The 26,176-nt window shown below is 38.4% G+C and overlaps 1 protein-coding gene across 1 annotated transcript in view; it reads right to left on the bottom strand.

Moving 5' to 3' along the window:
• Window positions 1-2,172: 2,172 nt before the first annotated feature.
• ZMAT4 (zinc finger matrin-type 4) overlaps window positions 2,173-26,176 on the bottom strand; it is a 371,996-nt gene continuing 347,992 nt past the window's right edge. Inside the window, exon 7 of the mRNA XM_027597341.1 lies at window positions 2,173-6,691. Coding sequence (XP_027453142.1) covers window positions 6,676-6,691 — 16 coding nt within the window. The 3' untranslated portion in view covers window positions 2,173-6,675. The remainder of the gene's footprint in view (window positions 6,692-26,176) is intronic.

The raw sequence follows: 26,176 nt of genomic DNA, 5'->3' as shown, positions 1-26,176 counted from the left end.
AGTTTTTATTTAAATTCTAGTTAGTTAACATATAGTGTAATACTAGTTTCAGGAGTAGAATTTAGTGATTTATCAGTTACAGACAACACCTAGTGCTCATCACAACAAGCGCCTTCAATACCCATCACTTATTTAGCCCATTACGGGCCCACTTCACCTCCAGCAACCCCTCAGTTTGTTCTCTATAGTTAAGAGTCTGTTTCATGGTTTGCCTCCCTCTCCCCCCCTTTTTTGAAATGTGAATGAGCAAAATGAGAGATGGGCAAGATAGTTTTATAGGTGTCTTCCAGCTCTCACACTGAATGGGTCTATTTTACAATGAATAATTATTAGCTAGTTGGACGGTGGAAAAGAGGAGAGAAGACAACATGAAATTGTTATGTTGTTTAATTTTTGTAACTCTATAATAAAAGTATCATTAGCCCCATTTTAAACATTGAGAAACTGAAGCTCAGAAAACTTACCTAACTTGCCCAAGATCATAGAGTAAAGAAATGGCAGAACCATATTCTAAACCCAGGTTTGTTTTAATTCTGATATCATTTCCCCTATAGCATACTCATTGTCTGAAATTTTGTATTCTCTAAGTAACTACTAACTTAATATATGCATATATGATCAACATAACACATATAACTCCTTAGCACTTGTTATAAACTGGATTACTAGTGTTTGCAAAAGAAAAGATAAATAGGTTTTGGTTTTGGTTTTTGCTCTCAGGGGTGCCTATCTCTACCCCCCCCAAAAAAAAGACTTTGGCTAAAGAAGATCGTTGCAAGGGAGAAATGTTTTGTTTTCTTCAAATCCCAGCAATACGTCAGAGAATATCCAAAATTTACAAAAAGTAGGAACTGTACTGTCTTGCACTCAACATCTACAGAGAAAAGGTGCTATATTAGAGGAGACGTGTACAAAATAGATAAGGATTGAGTTTAAGTCCTCCCAGAGAGGCTTACCATTCATCTGGGAAGATGGGCAGTTTCTGAACCAGTGAGTGACTGGGAAAAAAACCTCAAGTATTTGGTTCATTCACACTTCAAAACTCTCAAAGAGTAAATGGCTGATGCAATTCCCCAGGTGGAACACGCACCTTATTACACACCCCCACGGGTAGCTTGTAGAGGGTACTTATTAGCTTCATCACAATTAAACTCTCTACACCTAAAGGACACTGAGAAATGGTAGCTTATATAAAGAGGTAGGAGATGGGCTTCTAACTGGCCTTAAATTAAATGGTAAAGAAGAGGATAATGAAGACAGAGGCTTTAAAAAAGGTAACTAGTCAAAAGTAGAAATTTGCTAAAATGGCAAATATTCTCCTTATACTGACTATATTTTCCTGTTACTAATCATTTTTTAAAAATAGCAGCAAGTTCTAACTGAGCAAAAGAGTGGTGGAGAAAAGCACAAGCCACTCCAAAGTTCTGAATATGTGCTCCTTATGGCCAATCAACATGACAGCCACAAAGTCAATCTAATTAGTGACAAGAAGAATTAATTCAGAAGAAAGGAGGGAAAACTTGAACCACTTATTCTTGCTCCGGAAGCCAACTGGACATGTAGAGGACAAAGATTATCTTTTCTCTTCAAGGTGTGCTCTCTGATGTTCTGACAGTTCTGTCTAGAATAAGAGCTCTGTAGATTGCCTTCCTTCCGTGATGACTGCCATTCATTCCATTATTCTCACACTCAACCGAGATTATATTTTTGATAAAATAGAGGAAGATCCCTACTACATTGCTTATTATACATATGCAACATTAAGAATTTCCTTGGAACTAATATTAGGGAGGCTAATCCCATCCTCCCATTCTGAGCTTCTTGGAGATGATTTACAATCAGATTAGTGGACTGATAGGACATGGGGTTGACCCAACATGGCGACTCTTTGGACTCTCAGTAATAAAATGATTAACACTAATGTTGTTATGCACACTGATTAACCCTTACTCTTAGCTGTGAAGACAACTTTAAGAAATATAAAACATACAGTAAAACATTTGATTTCAAAGCAGAATACACGGTCACTAAGTTGACCACCACAAGAAACCTTATCTTACCATCATTGGTAGTCTGACAGTCAGACTCTTAATCATTTGAAGAGTAACAATTCGAGTAGAAAATGTGCTAAGAAAATAGCAAGGACGCAAGACGGAATTCATTATTGTGCATATCAATTTCACTTTTATTTCTTTAATTAAAAAAAGGAATAAATTTAGCAGCCAAATGTCCTACATTTGTACACTTCTTAAACATTCTGAAGTTGAAACAGCCTCTGCAGAGCCTAGTGCCCACCTGTGCAGTGAGGCAATTTGAGCTGGACTTCAAACAACCACAGATGATGTCAACATTTGACCCATAATAATAGTTGGACGGCTCTTCAGAGACAATGTAACCTGTCAGTGATAGTTGGAGATGGGCGGACAGGTAAAATAGGATTTTTTTTTCCTTCACTCATATAATTTGAAGATTATAGAATGTGGTTTTTAAAGGTCAGAATGAATTGCTAATTAACTTGAGACATTTGAAATTAGCAAATAAAACTGCTACTCAGAGTAGTGGCTAAGGAGTAATGAATCACAGGGGGAAAATGGCAACAAAGTAGAGCCACAGTAAAGTTACCTTTTAAATAGTTGGGTAGACCCTGCAGATGATGTTACTAAGAAAGGGTGAGATATTAATTCCCTCCCTTTCTGTTTAGGCTGTACCCTTTCAAAAAGACAGTGTTCAGAGTTTTCCTAGGAAGATTAAAAATCAAAGCAGATATCCATCCGAACAACTTCTCTTTAGGTATTCAGAAACATGTGGACTAGTTATGACTCTTCCCTCTATGTTTTACTCAACATTTTATCATAAGCATAGCCTTAAACCCACTCTAATTTTTACATATAAGTCACTGATAATTGTTGCATTTTAACTATTATAATACAAAATTACTTAATACACTCTTTAAAACCAGTGTTGACCGCCCCCACCCCCAACCTTTGAGAAGGCCTGCTTTAAAATCTGCTTAAGGAAATATTTTGGTTTTGGCTTCTAGGTGCTTTTGTTTCCTTAGGTGCTACATTTGCCACACTTGAGTTTGAGTCCATGCTGGGGCCCTCAGAGTTTTATTCTACATCAAGATATTTGTATATTAAATTTAAAGACAAATTTACCAACATGAATATTACCATGAAATATATAATTTGACATGCATATCTTAAACTAGAAAGCCAACTAAGGCAGCATTTATATAGAGATTTGTATTTTTAAGCACTTGATGTTTATTAATTAGCTAATCCACACCACAATCCTATGAGGTAGTTTAGCATGACTTTAGTATGAAAAAACTAGGTAAGAAGCCAAAAAAAGAAAAAAAAATCTGTCCTCATATTAATATGTTGATCAAACCCTTCTCATTCTGGTCACAAAAGAACAACAATCAATTCTTTGTACAAGCTGGTCAAACAATCAATGAATATTTAGCTTGGATGGAATGTAGAGAGGGCGCTTATTACCTGACAGTACAGAAAGTTTGTTATTGGAGTTTGAATATGCTGTGCTCACAGTGACTTGTCAGTAACACCTCACTCAAAGATCAGCTTTGGAAGAGGTTTGGCTACCACCCCTCCCTGCCACCCCAGGCTCAAGTTTGCCTCTGGGAGGCATTTTTCATCTGTCTCATATTCTTCTTCTCTTGGTCTGAATAGTCTAATTAACTCAATTCAGTAGAAAGGTATAAAGACTCTTGCAGTTCCAGTTTACGTTATATGTCATCTAAGAGGTGAATGAAAAATCCTATATTGGTCTTTGTGGTCAAGCAATTGCAGATTAGAGCTTTATTACTATTTTTATCAGCAAAAGAGATCACTGTGGTCCTCTCTATTTAGCAGATTGTTTTATGATGGTATTTGTTACTGCACTGGGCTGCGGAGTTGATATATAATGAAAACTCATTAATTTGGGTTTCACTACCATGGCATTTGTGGCCACTGGCGCAGGTGCTGGCCAGAAGCTTACCTCTTACTTGAAGAAGAAAAACTCTTTCAAAAGTTAAGCAAGGTGCATGACCAGGTCTGTAGGAGTATTTTGTCTGTATACGAAGACACAGATGATTTCAACCACTTAGCAAGTATCCTTCTAAATACAAAGAAAAAAAAATATTCTAATATAAGGATGCCATTAGGCTTCTGCTTATGTTAATTTTGTGTCATTTTTCCCTCATTGGAGCAAAACTTCAAACGTCAGTAGTTGGTTACTTTAGTTGCCATAACTCCAAGTACTCTGGAACAGTGAAAATACTTTATATATTGATAATTTGGATCGTTTCTTTCAAATAGATAGGGTTCTCCCCTAGGTCCCTTGAACTGAGGTTTTATGGGAAATCCCAGGACTCGTTCTTTTCTCTCTGGGAGTCTCTGCTGTCATCAGGTGGCCCTACCGGAGCAGCTCCACCACAGCCAGGTCCCATGGGTCTGTTCCTCTATGCCAGAATTAATTTGGCTATTTGAAAATACTTACCTTACATCTCACTTCCATCGGTTCCATAATGAATTGGAACATAAGACATGATCTAATTAAACAAATATAACCATACTAATACTACTATTGCTACTACTAATAAATAAGAACAGAACAAACAGCTAGCTTTCTAAGCAAAGATGTCTCCATCTAAGACTTCCCCAAATATAAATAACATTCATTGGCCCTTCTTGTTTAAGACTTAATATGTCAACTCCGTGGTACATTGGAACAGTCATTTCCCTTATTTATGCAAAAATAAAAAAAGAAATTTGAAAACAAACAAACAAAATCTCTGGCAGGATATTCACTTTCACTTGGCAGTTTGCCAAGGAGCAACGATATTTAGATGAGGAATTCTGAAATGATCTGATCATTATATCTGGAAACTTATCTGTAAAGGGTTTGGCATAGCCTCTCTGTAAAGCAAAAGAGATCTATGTTCACAGGCTCAACTATATCAGGTTATTAAAAAACAAAACAAAACAAAACACTTGAGGGTATGAGCTCACTCACTAAACACAAAGAGAACCAAAGTTTTTTTTTTGTTTGTTTGTTTTTGTTTTTTGGGTTTTTTTCATTTGTTTTTATACTTGGACAGTGCTTATTTTACAGCAGAATGGACAAATAAAGCATTATTTCACACATTGGAAGAAAAGTCACCGTTGCAGGTTTGTAGTTCTGTTGTGTGCTTTCCAAAACAGCAAGATAGATTGCTTGCCATCAAACCCCCCTTCCTTCCCACGGGACAGAACGTGGCTGGTGCAGCCGTGTCTCTCTGTCAGCGCAGAAGCTAGCAGCCCTGGTCCCTCCTGAGTGGGCACTCTCAAGAGTGGTGCCAAATTCCAAACACCTTCATAACAACACTGTGCATTTCTAAGTCATTTCATTTATTGCTCGCTGAGTTGTAACCACCTCAGCTCTCTGTGGAAAAACAAGGGACGTCCAGAAAATCCTGACACCAGGAGATCGATTGCCTGTGGTCACAATGTACAAAGGGCAACACCAGGCAGAGCACTGAGAAACTGTGAAGAGGAGGTAAATGTCTGGCTCTGCACACACCAGATCCAGTCACCGCGAAGAGCTGAACCCAGAGAAAGCTTTAGAAGTTACACTCAGAGGCATTCCCCATCAGAGACGAACAGTTTTCCAGTCTGTCATACTGGCCAGTGGTGTTCTTTCCAAAGTGACTGAACCTTGGCTCAGCAAAAGGACTTCAGTGAGGAACAGGGGAATAGAGGGGGCTCTCCATATCCAAGGCTGTCATTTCTTCAGAACTTACTCAATTCTTCTCAAATCCTCAGCACCCCACATCAAAGCCCACAGTTCAGGCCAAATTCATAAGAAATATTCTTTTATTTCCCTCTCATTCGGGGGTTTGCAATTCTTCTCTTGGATGCCTTTGGGAAAACATTTCATCAAGGTCAACTGCTGTGAAGACATTTTTGCCTAAGAGGATCATCATGCAGGCAAACTAATTCTTTTCCTAAGCTATTATTTTGGCAGCTTGCAAAGAGGACTTGGCTTAACCTTGAGAAACTGTTCTTTGAGTGATCAGAAAAAAAGGATGGGCTTCTTCCTTTATTCACCCTTTTTATTCTTGTCGTTCAGATGGCAAACCTCACTCACAATTCTGAAGGTGAAATGAAGGAGTAGTATTTGTGTCCATTATATATCTTCTACTGGTAGTGACTCGTTCTGATTCCATGCATGTTGCCACCAATCATGTTCAGCATGATGAAAAAATAATGTGTATTTCTTGATAAAGGTGCTTTACATCTCAATCATCAAGGATTTAATGGAATAATTATATGTTGAAGAAATCTAGGATAAATTGGAAATTTAGATCTTCCCACTGTCTTTAAGTCTGAATGATGTTCTCACTGTTTGCTGTAGGATTATAATTTAGAATATGTGCTAAATAGATCATCAGGAAAGAATTAAAAAATCCATCCAAATATCATAACTCGCCACAAAATTAAAAGAAAGAAAGAAAGAAAGAAAGAAAGCTCATTCACTCTCCAAAACTAAGATTAGTCATATGTTAATCTGTGAATCCTCATAAGAAATGTTCATTGTTCAAGGAAGAATCCTCCTCTGGTGGTTGATAAGCAATTCTCCACGGAGAGAAATCCTGACATTTTTTTTCTCATCTCTTGATTGATGTTTTCACTACTTATTCTTCAGGCTATAAGACAGAAAGGAACACAGTCTTACCTTTATTCATAATTACATATTCCAACCCTCCTCTCTCCTTCCTTCCCCCCTCTTTCTTTCAGTCTCCCCCCGCCACATCACTTTAGTCATCAAATTAAAGTAAAGCCAGGGGCGCCTGGGTGGCTCAGACGTTAAGCGTGAGCCTTCGGCTCAGGTCGTGATCCCAGGGTCCTGGGATCGAGCCCCCGCATTGGGCTCCCTGCTCAGCGGGAAGCCTGCTTCTCCCTCTCCCACTCCTCCTGCTTGTGTTCCCTCTCTTGCTGTGTCTTTCTCTGTCAAATACATAAATAAAATCTTAAAAAAAATTAAAGTAAAGCCGAATTTATATGATGAATCTTTTACATTCTAAGTAACCTGTAAATATAATAACTCAATTATCAATGCCATCTCTATGTATGTACAAGAAAATATATGTCTCAATCTTGTCATACCAGACACTAAATTCATTCTGAAAGTTCTTAAGATGAAAATGACAAGTTGGTTTTTATTTACGGTGGACTGCATATACCCATCCTTAAGTTTCAGATATGACGACTTGTAGAACCCTCTCGGTGGGAGGAAGAACAACATTATAGCATTTAGATTTCAGATTATTGTTATAAACCACATTCTCAATTCATTCAGAATTTTCCTTGTTAGAGAAATGGGAAAAACATTTTCCGGCTTTACTCTCAAAAAGTATTGGTTTAAATTAAATAGGTAACTAATTCTTAACGTTTTTGGTTTTGTTTTTCTTTAAGATAAGAAGATACTACCATTTATTGCATGCTTACTGTGTGTCAAGAACTTCATATTATTTTACTTATAATTGAATCCCCACAACCACCTTTAATTTGGATGTCATTTCTTCCCATTTTAACAGTGAGAACACTGAGGCTTAAATTGGCTAAGTGGATGGCACATGTTCACCCAGCTGCTTAGGGGTGGGGGCTGAGCTCTGGGAAAGATGAGAATCAAAAGGCTTGTTGACATTCCGTGCAGGGAATTTCTGCCACAGAATAGCACATGTCCTCTAGCTGCATGTGAGGCTACCAAAACAGTCTCAGCTCATAGCTGACAATTATCCCTAAAGCTGTATTTTTAGAGGGGAAGCGGGGCAAAAGTGCAGGAGCAGGTTAGAATCCTCACATAGATTCTCCTATCCTTCGTCACTAAGAGCTAAATATCGTAGTGGAAATCTGGTAAATGAAAATTCACAAGCTACAAAGGAAAACTCTGTCACTCACCTAGAAGCACACAGCATATCTTAAAATTTTATTTTCCAAAATAAGTGCTGTCACAGAATATTCTTAGGATGCAGGTAAGAGTTTGACTGTTGTTGTATAATGCAGACCAAAAGAAAATGGAAACTATATGCATTTCTAGGTTAAAAAGAACTGCTTTGGAATTTTGCCTTTGAATGACCCTGATAAGCACAGCCACTTTTAAATGGTTGTTATAAAAAGAAAAATCCTGTTTTGGAATCCCATATTCAGTTTCTGCTTCATCTGGTCATGACCTGAGGAAATTCTACAGTCCTTGTTATTTTCGTGTGTTAATGTGACATAAAGTTTGAAAGTTCTCATGAAGCAAACAAGTATAATCTCATTTTTATACATTGCAAAGATCAACACTTTTCAAATTAAAATGAGTTTAAAGTGTTATATCTCCTTGTGACAGCGAGAGGACCAAACACACACGCAGCTGAGCAGTCTTCAGTTATGATTACATCATTAGAGGAAACTAAAAGAGGTTTGTTTTTTTTTAATTTATAGTAAAAGGGGTATATTAAGAACTTAATCCCATAATGAGCAAAAATATCACACTCGTCCTTTTTATAGTCAGAATGATTATTCAGATCCTTTCTGAACACAGAAGTAAATGACAAATTAAAATGTCTTTCAATTCCATATAGCTTTTATAATTATTCATCCATTACTCTTATTATTGCTGAAAAGGCTCCTTCGTATTTTAGTCAGCATCCCATTTGATACAAAAGAACATGGAAAATTTTACTGCTATTAATAAATATGCAGCCATCCAATCCAAGAAGAAAATTCTTTTTCATCTGAGAGATAAGCTGCATAATTCATGTATTTTCAGAAATTTCTTTAAATAGAAAATTGAAGAAAGGCATAGGGAAAAAAGAATTCATTATACAGTTTCCATTTGTGGTAAGGGACAGTCTCTCTTCTCAGAGTCTGAAATTTAATTCAATTTGAAGAGACTTTCAGTTGCATTATATATGTACAAACATACTCATAGAGCTCACTTTATTTTTGACATATATCATCATAAAAATGATACAACATACCTGCTACTTCACTTAAAAAAAATGTTACTGAAGGTTACTAGGTACTTTTCTTTGGGTCTTGGAATGCAGTTAGAAAAACTTACAGCAATTTGGAAGGGGTACCTTCCATTTTCCAAAGAGAGGAATGTCCATGTCCATGAACTGGGGGGCTCCATGGGACTCTGTGAGCTCCAGCCCCTGTAGGAGCTCCTCCCAGACAGAGACTTAATGGCCTTGCAGGGTAGGTCTGCATTCTGAGACCCCAGGCTGAATGAGAAGCACATTTGCAGGACCAGTTAAGTTAAAAGGCTTCTCTTCGTACTAGCTGTCCTTTTGCCCATTCAGACCTGGAAGTTTCAGAGAAGGTGGTGCTCCAAACTGGTCATGAGGTAGTAGTCTTATGTACACTGGTAAGGACTTTTTCTTCTTCTTCTTCTTTTTTTTTTTTTCTTGTAATTGAAGGATAGCTGACACACAGTGTTACGTTAGTTTCAGGTGTACAACCTAGAAATTCAACAGCTCTACACATGCTGTGTAGCTCCCATCTGTCACCATACAACACTGTTATGATACCATTGACTGTATTCACTATGCTCTACCTTTCATCCCTGTGACTTATTCATTCCATACCTGGAAGACTGTACCTCCCACTCCCCTTCACCCATTTTGCCCATCCCCCCTCCATCCTCCCTTCTGGCAACCACCAGTTTGTTCTCTCTATTTATGGCTCTGTTTCCACTTTAAAAAAAATGTATTTGTTTGTTTTTTAGATTCCACATATAAATGAAATCATATCGTATTTGTCTTTTTCTTTCAGACTTATTTCACTTAGCAATACCTTCTAGGTCTGCCCATATTGTCACAAATGGCAAGATCTCATTCTTTTTACCTAAAAAGGAGTATTCATTACCAAGATTGAACTGTTTTTACCATGAAAAATCACCAGAAATGTATGCAGTCTTCCTGAGATGTTATCAAGGTGGGGGGGAAGGGTGGGGAATATGTTTTGACCAGTGTGTTTGGAGATGGCTGCTGGAGAAAAATTGATGTGTTTGTCCCACATTGAACTTAAACTGTTCAATAAGCCAATTAAAAAACAAAGCAGGGTATCCTCAGCCATGATGGAGCCTGGTGTCTGAAACCCAGAGAGCAAGTTAACAGAGACATGAGAAACGAAATCATGGACCATGGCCTCTATGAAATGATGTGGCCAGAATGTGTTAGGTTTGTTGGATGAGGAGTTATGTTCTAGACACTTTCCACACACATGCTGCTGAACAGTCATGACTTCAAATGTGTTCAATCTACTGCCTGAGATGTGCCATGAATGATATCCAAGGACTTGTCATCTTTGCTCAGTTTATTACTATAGGACACAGATAACCCAAATTAAACTAGATTTCACAAATCAAGCTTCTCCTAATTTCTATTCTTTCTTTTCCTTCATTACCTAACCCAACAAATAGGAGCTCAAGGCAGAAATTCAGTGTTTTCCCAGGCTTGTTTCTTTTTCTCCTCCACCCCATAACCAGTCAGCCACAAGTCTTAGTGGCCTCCTATTTCATTCTGAAATGAGTCATGTCCTCTGCACCCCAGGCCCATGCCCGATTCCAGGCCCTTGACATGCCACTTGGCTTCTCTCTGGCATCTTTGCAACCAGCTCTGCTGCATCATCACACTGGTATTGTAGGGCTTCACTGGGTTCCCAACATCTACTTGAAAAAAATGTAATACACAAAGGTCATTTGTGATGAGACCACCGTCTTCTCCTCCAGCTCCATCTTTTTGTCAGTGATCCCTGTATCACACTTAACTCCCCTTAACAAATAACTATTTGAAGTTGCTGAACCTGCCATGCTCCCATGTGCTTCTACAGTTTGCACAGGCTCATCCTTCACCCCTGGGCTTCTCCAGCTTTTCCCAGTCCTCTTAGCAGAAGCATGCTTCCTTAAAATATCCTTTCCTGAACTTATCTGGACCCAACCAAATGCATTTGGAATGTTTTGAGCAGCCACTAGGGAGTAGAGACCAAAACCTCAAGAAAATGCCCAAGCCACAGCAAGTGATCAGTAAACTGTTATGCTTCAGACAAGGGGTGCAATGTGTCTTGCTTCTGAGAATGATGAAAGGCAGGGGAATGAACGGGGCTGGAGAAGAAAGAGGAGAAGAGAAAAAAAATGTGGGAGAAAAGATGAAATGTGGAGAGAATGGAACCTGGAAAATGGATTTGTTCTGTGCATGGTGCTACCTCTGGATGATGCCCTAATCTTTGAAATTCGTCTAGACAAATAAAATACTTGCATAATGTTAATTGTTAGTGGAAGTTGATGCAGTCTGAGTGATGTGGGGTGGGGTGGAGGGGAGAAGCACTCAAGTGCATAGGGGGAGAAAGATGTAGAAAGACGACAAGACACTGGGAGTTAAAAGCAAAGGCAGGACTTTGGACCTTAACAGATTGCTGTAAACTTTGTTGGATAGTCCCATGCCAAACCAAGAGGACTGAAAGTGGGGTGGAGTTCAGCTGTCACCTCTAACATGTAGGTAGCGCAAGATGAATTTCTCCAAATCCTTCCTGGAAAAACAAATCCTATATATTTATAACCCATTGAATAAAGAAATCATTTAAGAAAATTCAAGCTAATTCAGAGAAAAGTCAGATATTATGAACATTCAAGAAGCTGTGAATATTCAAAAGTATAGAATATTTAAAATGAATGCAAGTCCATCACTTCCTAATACACAAAGACTAGCAAAACAGACAAGAATGATATATTAACTTACCAAAACACCTAAGAAAACAAGCCTCCTCTGTTTATATAGAATTTGCATTGTTTATATGCAAATGAATGCTCCCAAAGTGCTTGAGAACAATTTATTCCCTTAAGAAGGGAAATATTCTCTCTATAATCTTGTTTACACTATTCATTTGTTTTGCAAAACATTTTTCATAAAAATCACAAAATAATGAAATGTTAGAGGCAGAAGGACCCCAGGGATCGTATAGGAAAGTCCAAAGTCCTCATTTTATAGATGAAAAATTCAATGGAGCCCCTGACACACCTGTATACCCCTAGCATTTCTGAGGTCCACATCCTCACACCCCACAACCCCTTCTTGGGGGGATTCCACTCCTCCTACAATGGGGTTCTAGTCACAGCTGGGGCAGATGCAAACAGAGTAAGGAAGCTGAAAAGCACTAGGCTTTGTGGCATCATCAGGGCCCATCAGCCTCCTAGATCTAGGTGAGAACCCAGTACCCCTTTTCTATTCACTTACAGATCTGGAGGCCTGGTTAGTCCTGGTTTGTTCTAAGCCTCAGCTCCTACTTTGTCTCCTGCAGGAAATTCTTCCTGATGCCCTTTTCCCTAGCCTGTCTTAGTTAGGGCCCATTCTAAGTGCTTTCCTCTACTGTTTCTCTAACCACATCATATTGCCATCTTTTGCTTACTGTCTGTCCTCCCTCCAAAGAAGCCTGGGACTTGATTTCTGTATTTTCAATGCTTGCAATAAGGACTGACACAGAATCAAGGCATAACTTTCTCCAAATAAACACAGGAGAGCAGAAAAGGAATCAGTTGGCACATTGGGAAGAAGCCTAATACCCAGATACTCACATTCCTCAATTCTCTGTCCTATATCTTGGGCAAATCCACTTCCAGCCTTCATTTACAGAAAAGAAAAGTAACTAAGAATTCAAAGCATCTCTATTCTTATCTCTGTCTACTATTCTTATAGATTCAAAGGGCTTACAGTTTAAAGTTAGAAAACTTGATTTTAAACTCCAACACCCGTTATCACTAGTTGGATATTTATGGATCATGTTTTTAACTTTATTTAGTGTCAGCTTATCCATCTATAAAACAAGGACGTCAATAGTATCTTCCACACGGGAGTGTCATGAGGATTAAATGAGATAGTATCTGTGAATATGTCCAGTTACTACAAAAATTTAGAGATTCTTCTGTCCTTATCCTTACTTTTAATCACTTGAAAGGAAATTTCTGAGGTAGCCATTACATAATAAAGAATTCCTTTTTTTTGTCCCAGGTTCCTGGGGTGGAGATAAGCCCTTGGAATTTCCCAATTGTTAGGAATGTCTTTACTTTTTGTTTTTTGTTTGTTTTTAACATACACAAAGCGATGTTTGGCTTTTTCCCCTGTGTGTACTTATTTATTTTTAAGTGAAATATAATTGACATACAATAGTATATTAGATCCAGGTGTACAATATATACATCATGAAATGCTCACCATTATACAAATAGTTACTTTCTCTCAAGATAAAGTATAGTCAATTCATCTATGATAAAGGAGGTAATAGCATATAATGGGGAAGAACAAAGCTGGAGGGGTCACCATTTCAGATTTCAAGATACATCACAAAGCTGTAGTCATCAACATAGTATGTACGGTATTAGCACAAAAATAGACACATAGATAAATGGAACAGAATAGAGAACCCGGAAATAAACCCATATTGTTATGGTCAATTAATCTATGGCAAAGGAAGGAGGAATATACAGTAAATAAATAGTGTTGGGAAAACTGGACAGCTGCCTGCAAGAGTGACACTGGACCACCTTCTTATTCCATACACAAAAATAAACTCGAAATGGATTAAAGGCTTAAATGTGATGCCTGAAACCATAAAACTCCCAGAAGAAAACCTAGGCAGTAATCTCTGACATCAGCCATAGAAACTTTTTTTCTGGCTCTGTCTCCGCAGAGCGAGGGAAACAAAAGCAAAATTAAACTATTAGGACTACATCAAACTAAAAAGCTTTTGCACAGGAAGAAGGACATCAATAAAATGATAGGAGTGCCTTTGTTAATCATAGTGGGCCCTGACAGCTTATGCTAATGAGGTGACTCATAGTGAGTCCCTACATAATGTCAAGAGGGAGACTGGCCATGCTGAAAAGATCCACCATGTGATTAGTGGGTTGAGGCTTTGAGCCGAATGACATCACGATCTCTGTAGAGGGGAGAAGGGGCTGAAGATGGAGTTCAGTCATGTGGCCAAGGATTTAATCTATCATTTATCATAAGTAACAGAATCCCAGTAAAAACTCTGGACACTGAAGTTGTGAGACAATGAGCTCTACCATCAAATGCCAGACCTCAAATCCCACATGCTGCTATGAAGTTCAAATAAGTTAGTATACATGGAAGTATGATGTACCTCGTCCATATGGAACAACAAATCAATGTTGTCTCTTATTCTCATTACTAGTACTAGTATTACTCTGCTCCATGGGCCCCTGCTTTAGGCTCATTAGATTACTGTGTCTTATGTAATTGGCAGAAAGAGAGACCGGGTGTTGAAGTAAGATATGGTTTCTGGAACCCAAGGGAAGCTCTGGTTCTACATGTTTCCAGTGTAGGTGAAGAATCATGGAAAACAATGGCATACAACACAAAGATAGTGGGGGAAGGATGAATGCTAATATTTGATGGGTGCACAATGTTCCCTCTTGCCAAAAAAAAAAAAAAAAAAAGGCTAAAATGGTCCAGACTGTACTGTCCACTATCTTACCCAGTAGCTACATGTGGCCATTTAAATATAAGATAATTAAAATTAAATACAATTAAAACTTCAGTTCCTCAGTCACACTGGCCACATTTTAAGTACTTCATAGTCACATGTGGCTAGTGGCTACTACATTGTATAGAATAGAGACAAATCATTTCCATCATCACAGGGGCTTCTATTGGACAGTGCTGGTCTAGAAACACCAAAAGTATCTGATATGTTTTCAAATATAAACCATAGTTCTTTTATATGTTCTTTTATGTATATTTATACATACATATACAATTACATATATTATGTATATATATGTACATATATATAATTCAAGTATAATTAACACATATTGGTATATTAGTTTCAGGTGTACAACATAATGATTTAACAGTTCTGTACATTACTCAGTGCTCATCATAAGTTGTACTTTTTTTATAAAGATTTATTTATTTTTTTAATTTTATTTTATTATGTTATGTTAGTCACCATACAATAATACATCATTAGTTTTTGATGTAGTGATCCACGATCCATTGTTTTCATATAACACCCAGTGCTCATGCAGTACGTGCCCTCCCTAATACCCATCACCAGGCTAACCCATCCCTCCACCCCCTCCCCTCTAGAACCCTCAGTTTGTTTCTCAGAGTCCAGTCTCTCATGGTTCATCTCTCCCTCTGATTTCCCCCCCTTCATTTTTCCCTTCCTTCTCCTAATGTCCTCCATGCTATTCCTTATGTTCCACAAATAAGTGAAACCATATGATAATTGACTTTCTCTGCTTGACTTATTTCACTTAGCATCATCTCCTCCAGTCCCATCCATGTTGATGTAAAAGTTGGGTATTCGTCCTTTCTGATGGCTGAATAATATTCCACTGTATATATGGACCACATCTTCTTTATCCATTCATCTGTTGAAGGGCATCTCGGCTCTTTCCACAATTTGGCTATTGCGGACATTGCTGCTATGAACATTGGGGTGCATATGGCCCTTCTTTTCACTACAGTTGTGTCTTTGGGGTGAATATCCAGGAGTGCAATTGCTGGGTCATAGGGTAGCTCTATTTTTAATTTTCTGGGGCACCTCCACACTGTTTTCCAAAGTAGCTGTACCAACTTGCATTCCCACCAACAGTGTAAGAGCGTTCACCTTTCTCCACAACCTTTCCAACATTTGCTGTTTCTTGCCTTGTCAATTTTTGACATTCTAACTGATGTAAGGTGGTATCTTGGCGTGGTTTTGATTTGAATTTCTCTGATGGCTAATGATGATGAACGTTTTTTCATGTGTCTGTTAACCATTTGTATGTCTTCTTTGGAGAAGTGTCTGTTCATGTCTTTTGCCCATTTTTTGACTTGATTATTTGTTTTTGCGGTGTTGAGTTTGAGAAGTTCTTTTTAGATCTTGGATACCAGCCCTTTATCTGTAGTGTCATTTGCAATTATATTCTCCCATTCTGTAGGTTGCCTCTTTGTTTTGTTGACTGTTTCCTTTGCTGTGCAGAAGCTTTTTATCTTGATGAAGTCCAAAAAGTTCATTTTTGCTTTTGTTTCACTAGCCTTTGGAGATGTATCTTGAAAGAAGTCGCTGTGGTTGATGTCAAAGTGGTTACTGACTATGTTCTCCTCTAGGATTTTGATGGATTTCTGTCACATTGAGGTCTTCCAACCATTTTGAGTTTATCTTTGTGTATGGTGTTAGAGAATGGTCCAGTTTCATTCTTCTGCATGTGGCTGTCCAATTTTCCCAGCACCATTTAGTGAAGAGACTGTCTTTTTCCATTGCATATTTTTTCCCGCTTTGTCCAAGATTATTTGACCATAGAGTTAAGGGTCCATATCTGGGCTCTCTATTCTGTTCCATTGGTCTATATATCTGTTTTTGTGCCAGTACCATGCTGTCTTGGTGATCACTGCTTTGTAATATAGCTTGAAATCTGGCAACATGATGTCCCTAGCTTTGTTTTTCTTTTTCAACATTTCCTTGGCAATTCGGGGTCTTTTCTGATTCCATACAAATTTTAGGATTGTTTGTTCCAGCACTTTGAAAAATGTCATTGGAATTTTGATTGGGATGGCATTGAAGGTATAGGTTGCTCTGGGTAGCACAGACATTTTAACAATGTTTATTCTTCTGACCCACGAGCATGGAATGTTTTTCCATCTTTTTGCATCTTCTTCAATTTTTTCATGTGTGTTCTGTAGTTCCTAGAGTATAGATCCTTTACCTCTTTGGTTAGGTTTATTCTGAGGTATCTTATGGTTTTTGGCACTATTGTAAATGGAATTGTTTCTCTAATTTCTCTTTCTACAGTTGCCTTGTTAGTGTATAAGAAAGCAACTGATTTCTGTGCATTGATTTTGTATCCTGCCACATTACTGAATTGCTGTATGAGTTCTAGTAATTTAGGGGTGGAATCTTTTGGGTTTTCCACATAAAGTATCATGTCACCTGCAAAAAGTGAGAGTTTGACTTCTTTGCCAATTTGAATACATTTTATTTCCTTTTGTTGTCTGATTGCTGTTGCTAGGACTTCTAGTACTATGTTGAACAATAGTGGCGAGAGTGGGCATCCTTGACATATTCCTGATCTTAAGGGAAAGGCTCTCAGCTTTTCCCCATTGAGGATGATATTCTCTGTGGGTTTTTCATAAATGGATTTTATGAACTTGAGGAGTTTTCCTTCTATCCCTACACTCTGAAGAGTTTTAATCAGGAAAGGTTGCTGTATTTTGTCAAATGCTTTTTCTGCATCAATTGAAAGGACCATATGGTTCTTCTCTCTCCTCTTATTAATGTGTTCTATCACATTGATCGATTTATGAATGTTGAACCACACTTGCATCCCGGGGATAAATCCCACTTGGTCATGGTGGATGATCTATTTAATGTATTGTTGGATCCTATTAGCTAGGATTTTGTTGAGACTTTGGAATCCATATTCATCAGGGATATCGGTCTGAAATTCTCCTTTTTGATGGGGTATTTGCCTGGTTTGGGGACTAAGGTAATGCTGGTCTCATAGAATGAGTCTGGAAGCTTTCCTTCTGTTTCTGTTTTTTTTGAAACAGCTTCAGGAGAATAGGTATTATTTCTTCTTTGAATGTTTGGTAGAATTCCCCAGGGAATCCATCAGGCCCTGGACTGATGGTTCTTGGAAGGTTTTTGATCACTGCTTCAATCTCATTAATGGTTATTGGCCTATTCAGTTGTCAATTTCTTCCCATTTCAGTCTTGGGAGTTTATAGGTTGCCAGGGAGGCATCCGTTTCATCCAGGTTGCTCAGCTTATTGGCATATAGTTGTTAATAATAATTTCTAATAATTGTTTCTATTTCCTTGGTGTTAGTCATGATCTCTCCCCTTCCATTCACAATTTTATTAATTTGGGTCCTTTCTCATTTCTTTTTTTTTTTTTTTTTAAGATTTTATTTATTTGACAGAGAGAGACACAGCAAGAGAGGGAACACAAGCAGGGGGAGTGGGAGAGGGAGAAGCAGGCTTCCCACAGAGCAGGGAGTCCCCAATGTGGGGCTCGATCCCAGGACCTTGGGACCATGACCTGAGCCGAAGGCAGACGCTTAACGACTGAGCCACCCAGGCACCCCTCCTTTCTTATTTCTTTTGGATAAGCCTGGCCTGTGGTTTATCGATCACATTAATTCTTTCAAAGAACAAGTTTCTAGTTTCATTGATCTGATCTACTGTGTTTCTGGTTTCTAATTCATTGATCTCTGCTCTAATCTTAATTATTTCTCTTCTAATGCATGGCTTAGGCATTGTTTGTTGCTTTCTCTCTAGTTCTTTAAGGTGTAGAGTTAGTTGGTGAATTTGGGATTTTTCTATTTTTTTGAGTGAGGCTTGGGTGGCTATGTATTTCCCCCTTAGGACCGCCTTTGCAGTATCCATAGGTTTGGGACCAATGTGTTTTCATTCTCATTGGTTTCCATGAATTGTTTAAGTTCTTCTTTGATTTCCTGGTTGATCCAAACATTCTTGAATGGAGTGGTCTTTAGCTTCCAAGTGTTCGAATTTCTGCCAATTTTTTTCTTGTGATTGAGTTCCAGTTTTAAAGCATTATGGTCTGAGAATATGCAGGGAATAATCTCAATCTTTTGGTATCGGTTGAGACCTGATTTGTGACCCAGTATGTGGTCAATTCTGGAGAAATTTCCATGTGCACTTGAGAAGAAGGAGTATTCTGTTGTTTTAGGGTGGAATGTTCTATATATATAACTATGCGGTCCATCTGGTCCAGTATGTCATTCAAAGCTCTTGTTTCTTTGTTGATTTTCTGCTTAGATGATCTGTCTATTGCTGAGAGTGGAGTATTGAGGTTTCCTAAAATTAACGTATTGTTATCAATATGACTCTTTATTTTGGCTAACAGTTGGCTTATGTAGTTGGCTGCTACCATGTTGGGGGCCTAGATATTTACAATTGTTAGATCTTCTTGTTGGATAGATCCTTTAAGAAGGATATAGTGTCCTTCTGTGTCTCTAACTACAGTCTTTAGTTTAAAATCTAATTTGTCTGATATAAGAATTGCTACCCCAGCTTTCTTTTGAGGTCCGTTGGCATGGAAGATGGATCTCCATCTCTTCACTTTCAGTCTGGATGTATCTTTAGGTTCAGAATGAGTCTCTTGTAGACAGCATATGGATGGGTCCTGTCTTTTTATCTAATCTGCAACCCTGTGCTGTTTTATGGGAACATTTGGGCCATTCACGTTGAGAGTGATTATTGAAAGATATGAATTAATTGTCATCATGTTGCCTGTGAAGACCTTGTTTTTATTGATTGTCCCTGTAAATTCCTTTTCTATATCACTCTTGGGGTCTTTCTCCTTTTATAGAACTCCCCTTAATATTTCTTGCAGGGCCGGCTTAGTGGTCACATATTCTTTCAGTTTCTGCCAGTTTGGGAAGCTCTGTATCTCTCCATCCATTCTAAATGACAGCCTTGTCGGATAAAGTATTCTTGGCTGCATGTTCTTTTCGTTTAGTACCCTGAATATGTTTTGCCAGGCTTTCTGACTTGCCAGGTCTCTGTGGATAAGTCTGACGTTATTCTGATGTTCCTCCCTCTGTATGTAAGGAATCTCTTCCCCCTAACTGCCCTTAAGATGGTTTCGTTGGTTCTAAGATTTGCGAGTTTTACTATTACATGCCAGGGTGTTGGCCTGTTTTCCTTGATCTTGGGAGGGGTCCTCTCTGCCTCTAGGACACAAATGTTTGATTCATTCCCCAGATTAGGGAAGTTCTCAGCTACGATTTGCTCAAATATATCTTCTAGTCCTCTCTCTCTCCACCCCCTCAGGAATTCCAATAATTCTGACATTGGAACGTTTCATGGTGTCACTTATTTCTCTGATTCTATTTTCATGGATTCTGAGTTGTTTTTCCCTGGTCTCCTCTTTTCCCTTTCTATTAATTGGTCTTCTAGGTCACTAATTCATTCTTCTGCCTCGCTTACCCTAGCTGTTATATTATCTAGATTAGATTGGATTTCATTGATAGCATTTTTAAGTTCTGCCAATTCAGCTTTCATTTCTGCCCTTAGAGACTCTATGTTGCCATTAATTGATTTCTCCATTCTAGCTACTGTCTTCACAATTGCCAGCCTGAATTCCATCTCCGACATCTTGGTTATATCTGAATCTATTTGTAAATCTGTGGCATAAGTCATAGTCTCTGAGTCTTTCCTATTTTGGGGGTTCCTCCTCCTAGTCATTCTGTTGAGGGGTGGTTGAGGGAATGTATAGAGTCCAAATTATTGAACACAACCCAAGGAAGATGCACCTGTTTTCTAGGGACCTTAGGGTTGCTGGACTCTTGTTTTCCCAGCCTGCCTTCTGGGAAAGGGGCCTGCCATGCTGTTACTCAGGCAACCCTGTTTGGGCAGAGTTGCCCTGCCCCCTGTGGCGGGGGATGGGTTCAGTGAAAACCAGTTTTTTGGGGCTTTTGTTCTCTGGCGGCTTTTCCTGGTGGCTTTCCTTGTCTCTTACGAGAGTCAGAGCAGAAGAGACCGTTTCCAACCCTCTGCCTCCGAGCAGAATGACTGCAGTCTGTTCCTCAGTGAGCTCTCGAGGCCGCACTATCTCTGTTTCTGTCTGTGCTGCTATAAACTGCAGTCCTGGGTTGTGCACCCCTCAGCAGTGTTCCCAGTCCTTGCCTCCAGGTTGGGGCATGTCTCTGCCCTTTGTGCTTCTAAAACTGCCAGCCGCCCCCAGTTCAAATGAGCAGCACTGCTGCTCTGGGTTTCTGTCCGGGGGAGCGCCCTAAAGTCATTTCCCTGCCACTACCGGTCTGCAAGTCTGTGCCCCATCCCCAGCGCAGGAGGCTATTGCTCACTGGCAGTGTAGAATCCCGATGGCTCGGCTCCCTCCCCCTTCTGTTTATCCTCTGATATGTGCCCCCGGAGTCATAGTTCACCACTTTGAACCTCGAAACCAACTGCCTGCGATATTCTGTTTGTAGAGATCCAGATCTATCTTCTTACATCTCAGGCTGATTTCGTGGGTGTTCAGAGTGGTCTGGTAGATACCCAGCTCAAATCCGGGGACTGGTTGGAATAGGGTCCCCTACTCCTCTGCCATCTTTTCCCCTATTTATTTGTTTTAGAGATAGAGTGCACACAGAGGGGGAGGTCGAAGGAGAGAATCCCAAGCAGACCCCACACCAAGCAAGGAGCCTGACATGGGGCTCGATCTCACGACGCTGAGATCATGACCTGAGCTGGAACCAAGAGTCTGATGATTAACCAACTGAGCCACCTATGTGCACCTGATGATAAGTGTACTCTTAATCCCCTTCACCTATTCATCGATTTTTTCACCCACCTCCCTTCTGCCAACCACCAGTTTATTCTCTATATTTTTTGTTTGTCTCTTTCTTTTATGTGTTCATTTAATTTGTTTCTTAAATTCCACATATGAGTAAAAGCATATAGTATTTGTTTCTGACTGACTCATTTCACTTGTTTAGCATTATACCCTCTAAATCCACCCATGTTGTTGCAAATGAAAAGATTTCATTCATTTCCATGGCTGAATAATATTCCATTGTGTGTGTATATACATACATATATATACACACACACACCATATCTTCTTTATCCATCATCTATGGTATTTTTATTTTTAATTTCTTCAGGAAGCTCCACCCTGTTTTCCACAGTGGCTGCACCAGTTTACATACCCACTAACAGTGAACAAGAGTTCCTTTTTCTCTACATCCTCACCAACACTTGCTTGTGTTATGTTATTGTTCCTGTGTTTTTCATTTTAGCCATTCTGATAGGTGTGAAGTGATGTCTCGTTGTTTTGATTTGCATTTCCCTGATGATTAGTGATGTTGAGCATGTTTTCATGTATCTGTTGGACATCTGTATGTCTTCTTTGTAAAACTGCATATTCATGTCCTCTGCACATTTTTAATTGGATTTTTTTTGGTGTTGATATATACGTTCTTTATATATTTTGGTATTAACCCCTTATCAGATATATCATTTGCAAATACCTTTTCACATTCAGTAGGTTGCCTTTTTGTTTAGTTGATGGTCTCCTTTGCTGTGCAAAAGCTTTTCATTTTCATATAGTCCAAATAGTTTAATTTTGCTTTTGTTTCCCAAAAGCTTTTCATTTTCATATAGTCCAAATAGTTTAATTTTGCTTTTGTTTCCCTTGCCAAAAGAGACATATGTAAAATAATGTTTCTATGGCTGATATCAAAGTCGTTACTGTCTACGTTTTCTTCTGGGAGTTTTATGGTTTCAAGTCTCACATTTAGGTCTTTATTTTGAGTTTATTTTTATGTATGACATAACAAAGTGGTCCAGTTTTGTTCTTTTGCATGTCGTTGTCCAATTTTCCCAAAGTTGTTTGTTGACGAGGCTTTTTCCCATTGTATATTCTTGACTCCTTTATTGTAGATTAATTAATCATAGATGTGTGGGCTTATTTCTGGGCTTTCTATTCTGTTATATTGATCTATGCGTCTATTTTTGTGCCACTGCCATACTGTTTTGATTACTACAGCTTTGTAGTATATCTTGAGATCTGGGATTGTGGTACCTCCAGTTTTGTTCTTCTTTTTCAATATTGCTTTGGCTATTTGGGGTCTTTTGTGGTTTCATACAAATTTTTGGATTATTTGTTCTAGTTCTGTGAAAAATGTTCACATTTTGATAGAGATTGCTTTAAATCTGTAGATTGCTTTGGGCGGTACAAACATTTTAACAATATTGGTTCTCCTAATTCATGAGCATGGAATATTTCTCCTTTTGTTTATGCCATCTTCAATTTCTTTCATCAGTGTTTTATAGTTTTTGGAATACAGGACTTTCACCTCCTTGGTTAAATTTATTCCTAGGTATGTTATTCTTTGTGGGACAATTGCAAATGGGATTTTTTTTTTTTTATTTATCTTTCTGCTACTTCATTATGAGAGTATAAAAATGTAACCGATTTCTGTATATTGATTTTGTATCCTGTGACTTTACTGAATTCATTCATCATTTCTAGTAATTTTTGGTAGGGTCTTTAGGGTTTTCTCTGTATAGTATCATGTCATCTGCAAATAGTGAAAATTTTACTTCTTTACCAATTTGGATGACTTTTATTTCTTTTTCTTGTCTCATTTCTGTGGCTAAGACTTCCAGTAGTACTATGTTGAATAAAAGCGGTGAGTGTGGACATCCTTGTCTTATTCCTGATGTTAGAGGAAAAGCTCTCAGTTTTTCATCATTGAGTATGATGTTAGCTGGGGGTTTTTCATTTATGGCCTTTATTAACTAGGTATGTTCCTTCTAATTCTACTTTGTTGAGAGTTTTTATCATGAATATCTGTTGTACTTTGTCAAATGATTTTTCTGCATCTAGTGAGATAATCATATGGTCTTATGTCCTTTCTCTTATTAATGTGATTTATCATGTTGATTGATTTGCAAATATTGAACCACCCTTGTATCCTTTTAATAAATCCCACTTGATCGTGGTGAATGATTTTTTTAATGTATTTTTGGACTTGGTTTGCTAGTATTTTGTTGGGGATTTTTGCATCTATGTTCATCAGAGATATTGGACTATAGTTTTCTCTTTTTTTACTGTCTGTCTGGTTTTGGTATCAGGGTAATTCTGGCTTCATGGAATGAATTTGGAAGCTTTCTTTACTCTTCTAATTTTCGGAATAGTTTAAGAAGAATACATATTAACTCTTCTTTAAATGTATGGTTGACTTCACCTGTGAAGTCATCTGTTCCTGGACTTTTGTTTGTTGAGAGTTTTTTGATTACTGAGTCAATTTTATTGCTAATAATCAGTCTGTTCAAATTTTCTATTTCTTCCTGATTTGGTTTTGGAAGGTTAAATGTTTCCAGGAATTTATCAATTTCTTCTACATTGTCCAAATATTGGCATATAATTTTTCATGTAAAATATATAATCCTTTATATTATTTATAATCCTTTGTATTTCTGTGGGGTTGGTTATTATTTCTCCTCTTTTGTGTCTGCTGTTATTTACTTGAATCTTCTCTCTTTGATGAGTCTAGCTAATGTTTTTATCAATTTTATTGAACTTTTTTATTTTGTGAATCCTTTGACTGATTTTTAAAGATAATATTGTTTTTACTGCTTTGTGTTTTAATCTCCATACTGTTTATATAAGTGATTAATCTACTGCTTTTACTATGTTTTGCATTTACTTGTGAAATTTTTTTGTCCTCTCATAATAGTCTTACTACTTTTCTTTCCACTCCAAGAATTCCCTTTAACGATTCTTATAAGGCTAGTTTAATGGTGATGAACTCCTTTAACTTTTGCTTGTCTACGAAACTCTTTATCTCTCCTTCTAATTCTGAACAATAGCCTTACTGGATAGAATACTTTGGGCTGCAGGGTTTTTTCCTTTCTGCCTTTTGAATATATTATGCCATTCATTTCTGGCCTGCAAAGTTTCTGCTGAAAAATCAGCTGATAGCCTTATGGGGTTTCCCTTGTATGTAACTATTTTCTTTTGTTGCTTTTAAAATTCTTTCTCACTATTTTTGTCATTTTACTTTCTACGTATCTTGGGTGGGCCTCCTTGGGTAGATTTTGTTGGGGGCTCTCTGTGCCTCCTGGATCTTGATTTCTGTTTCCCTCCCCAGATTAAGAAAGTTTTCAGCTATTGTTTCTTAAAATAAATTTTCTGTCCCCCTTTCCCACTCTTCTCCCTCTGGGATCCCTATAATGTGAATGTTATTATGCTTGGTGATGTTGCTGATTTCCCTTAATCTATTCTTGTTTTTATTGATTTTTTTTTTTCTTTTTGCTGTTCAGCTTGGTTGCTTTCCATTACTGTCTTCCAGCTTGCTGATCTGTTTTTCTGCTTTCTCTAGTCTACTTGTTATTTCCTCTAGTGTATTTTTACTTTCAGTTATTGAGTTCTTCATCTCTTGTTCATTTTTATATTTTCTATTTCTTTGTTGAAGGTCTCACTGAGATCCTCCACTCTTTTCTCAAGTCCAGTAAGTCTGGAAAAGTCTTATGGCCATTACTTTGAATTCCCTCTCAGGCGTATTGCTTACTTCCATTTTATTTAGCTCTTTTGCTGTGATTTTGTCCTACTCTTTCATTTTGGGATCTTTTCCTCTGTCTCTTCATCTTGTTTAATTCTCTGTGTTTGTTTCTATGTATTAGAAAAGTGACCTATGTTTTCTGATCTTGGAAGTAGTGGCCTTATGAAGAAGAGGTCCTGCAGTGCCTGACAGTGCAGTGTCCTCTATTCATGAGACCCAGGTGATTCAGGGGTGTCTCTTATGTGTGTTTTGTGCACCCTACTATTGTGATTGAAATGCTTTTACTTTCAGTCCAGTTGGCTGCAATGGTCCCCTTTGTCTTTTGCAGGCAGGGGTTGGTCCCTGTGCCTAAAGGGATGAGTCTGGGGCTGTCTTGGGCTTGTAGTTGGGTCAGACAAGATGTATGTCCTTAGTCTGTTTGTTGGGGTTGCAGTGATCCCAAGCTATAGGGTTCTCTTTTTCCCCTGACCCCATGGGGTTTTTGTTGGTGGGAAGGGCTGGCAGTGAGATAAGATGTCTGTCTCCAACCCATAGCTTGGGCTGCAGTCAAAATGATGTGTGTGTGGTTATCTTCCTCTCTACTTAGGGCAAGTGCTGGTCATGGCTGGGGCTGCCTGCAGAATGCCAGGTGCCATCTCAGAGGGACTCCCCCAAGTGGGGTAGGTTGGTTGGGGCAGATCTGCAGGAGAGCATGGGGACAGGGTGTGCTTTTAGCAAGCTAGGTGGTGAGTGTTCGCACACTGGTTCTGGCAGGTGTCTGACTATCTAGGCTAAAGGTTGGGGGGTTAGGAGAAATGGCACCTGCTAGCTCTTTTGTCCTTGGAGAAGTTTCATAAAGACCCCACCACATCTAGTGCATGTTCTGAGATTAGTAAATAAATATCCTCCCAGTACACCCGAGGTGCTTTTCAAACTGCTGCTTCTATGCTGCATCCACAGGGTTGTTTGCTGTGCTGGATCTTTAAGGGCAGGGACTCAGTTTCCTATTGCTCTGTTGCTCTCCCATTGCTAAGCTGATTTTTAAAGTACTCAGAGTTAAGCCCCATTGATTATAAAAACTAGCATAGTTAAATCCTTCTGGTTCTTTTTTTTTTTT

Source organism: Zalophus californianus, chromosome 2, assembly GCF_009762305.2.
Source record: "Zalophus californianus isolate mZalCal1 chromosome 2, mZalCal1.pri.v2, whole genome shotgun sequence".
Taxonomy (NCBI): Eukaryota; Metazoa; Chordata; class Mammalia; order Carnivora; family Otariidae; genus Zalophus; species Zalophus californianus.
This window is presented reverse-complemented; position numbering and strand designations above follow the sequence as displayed.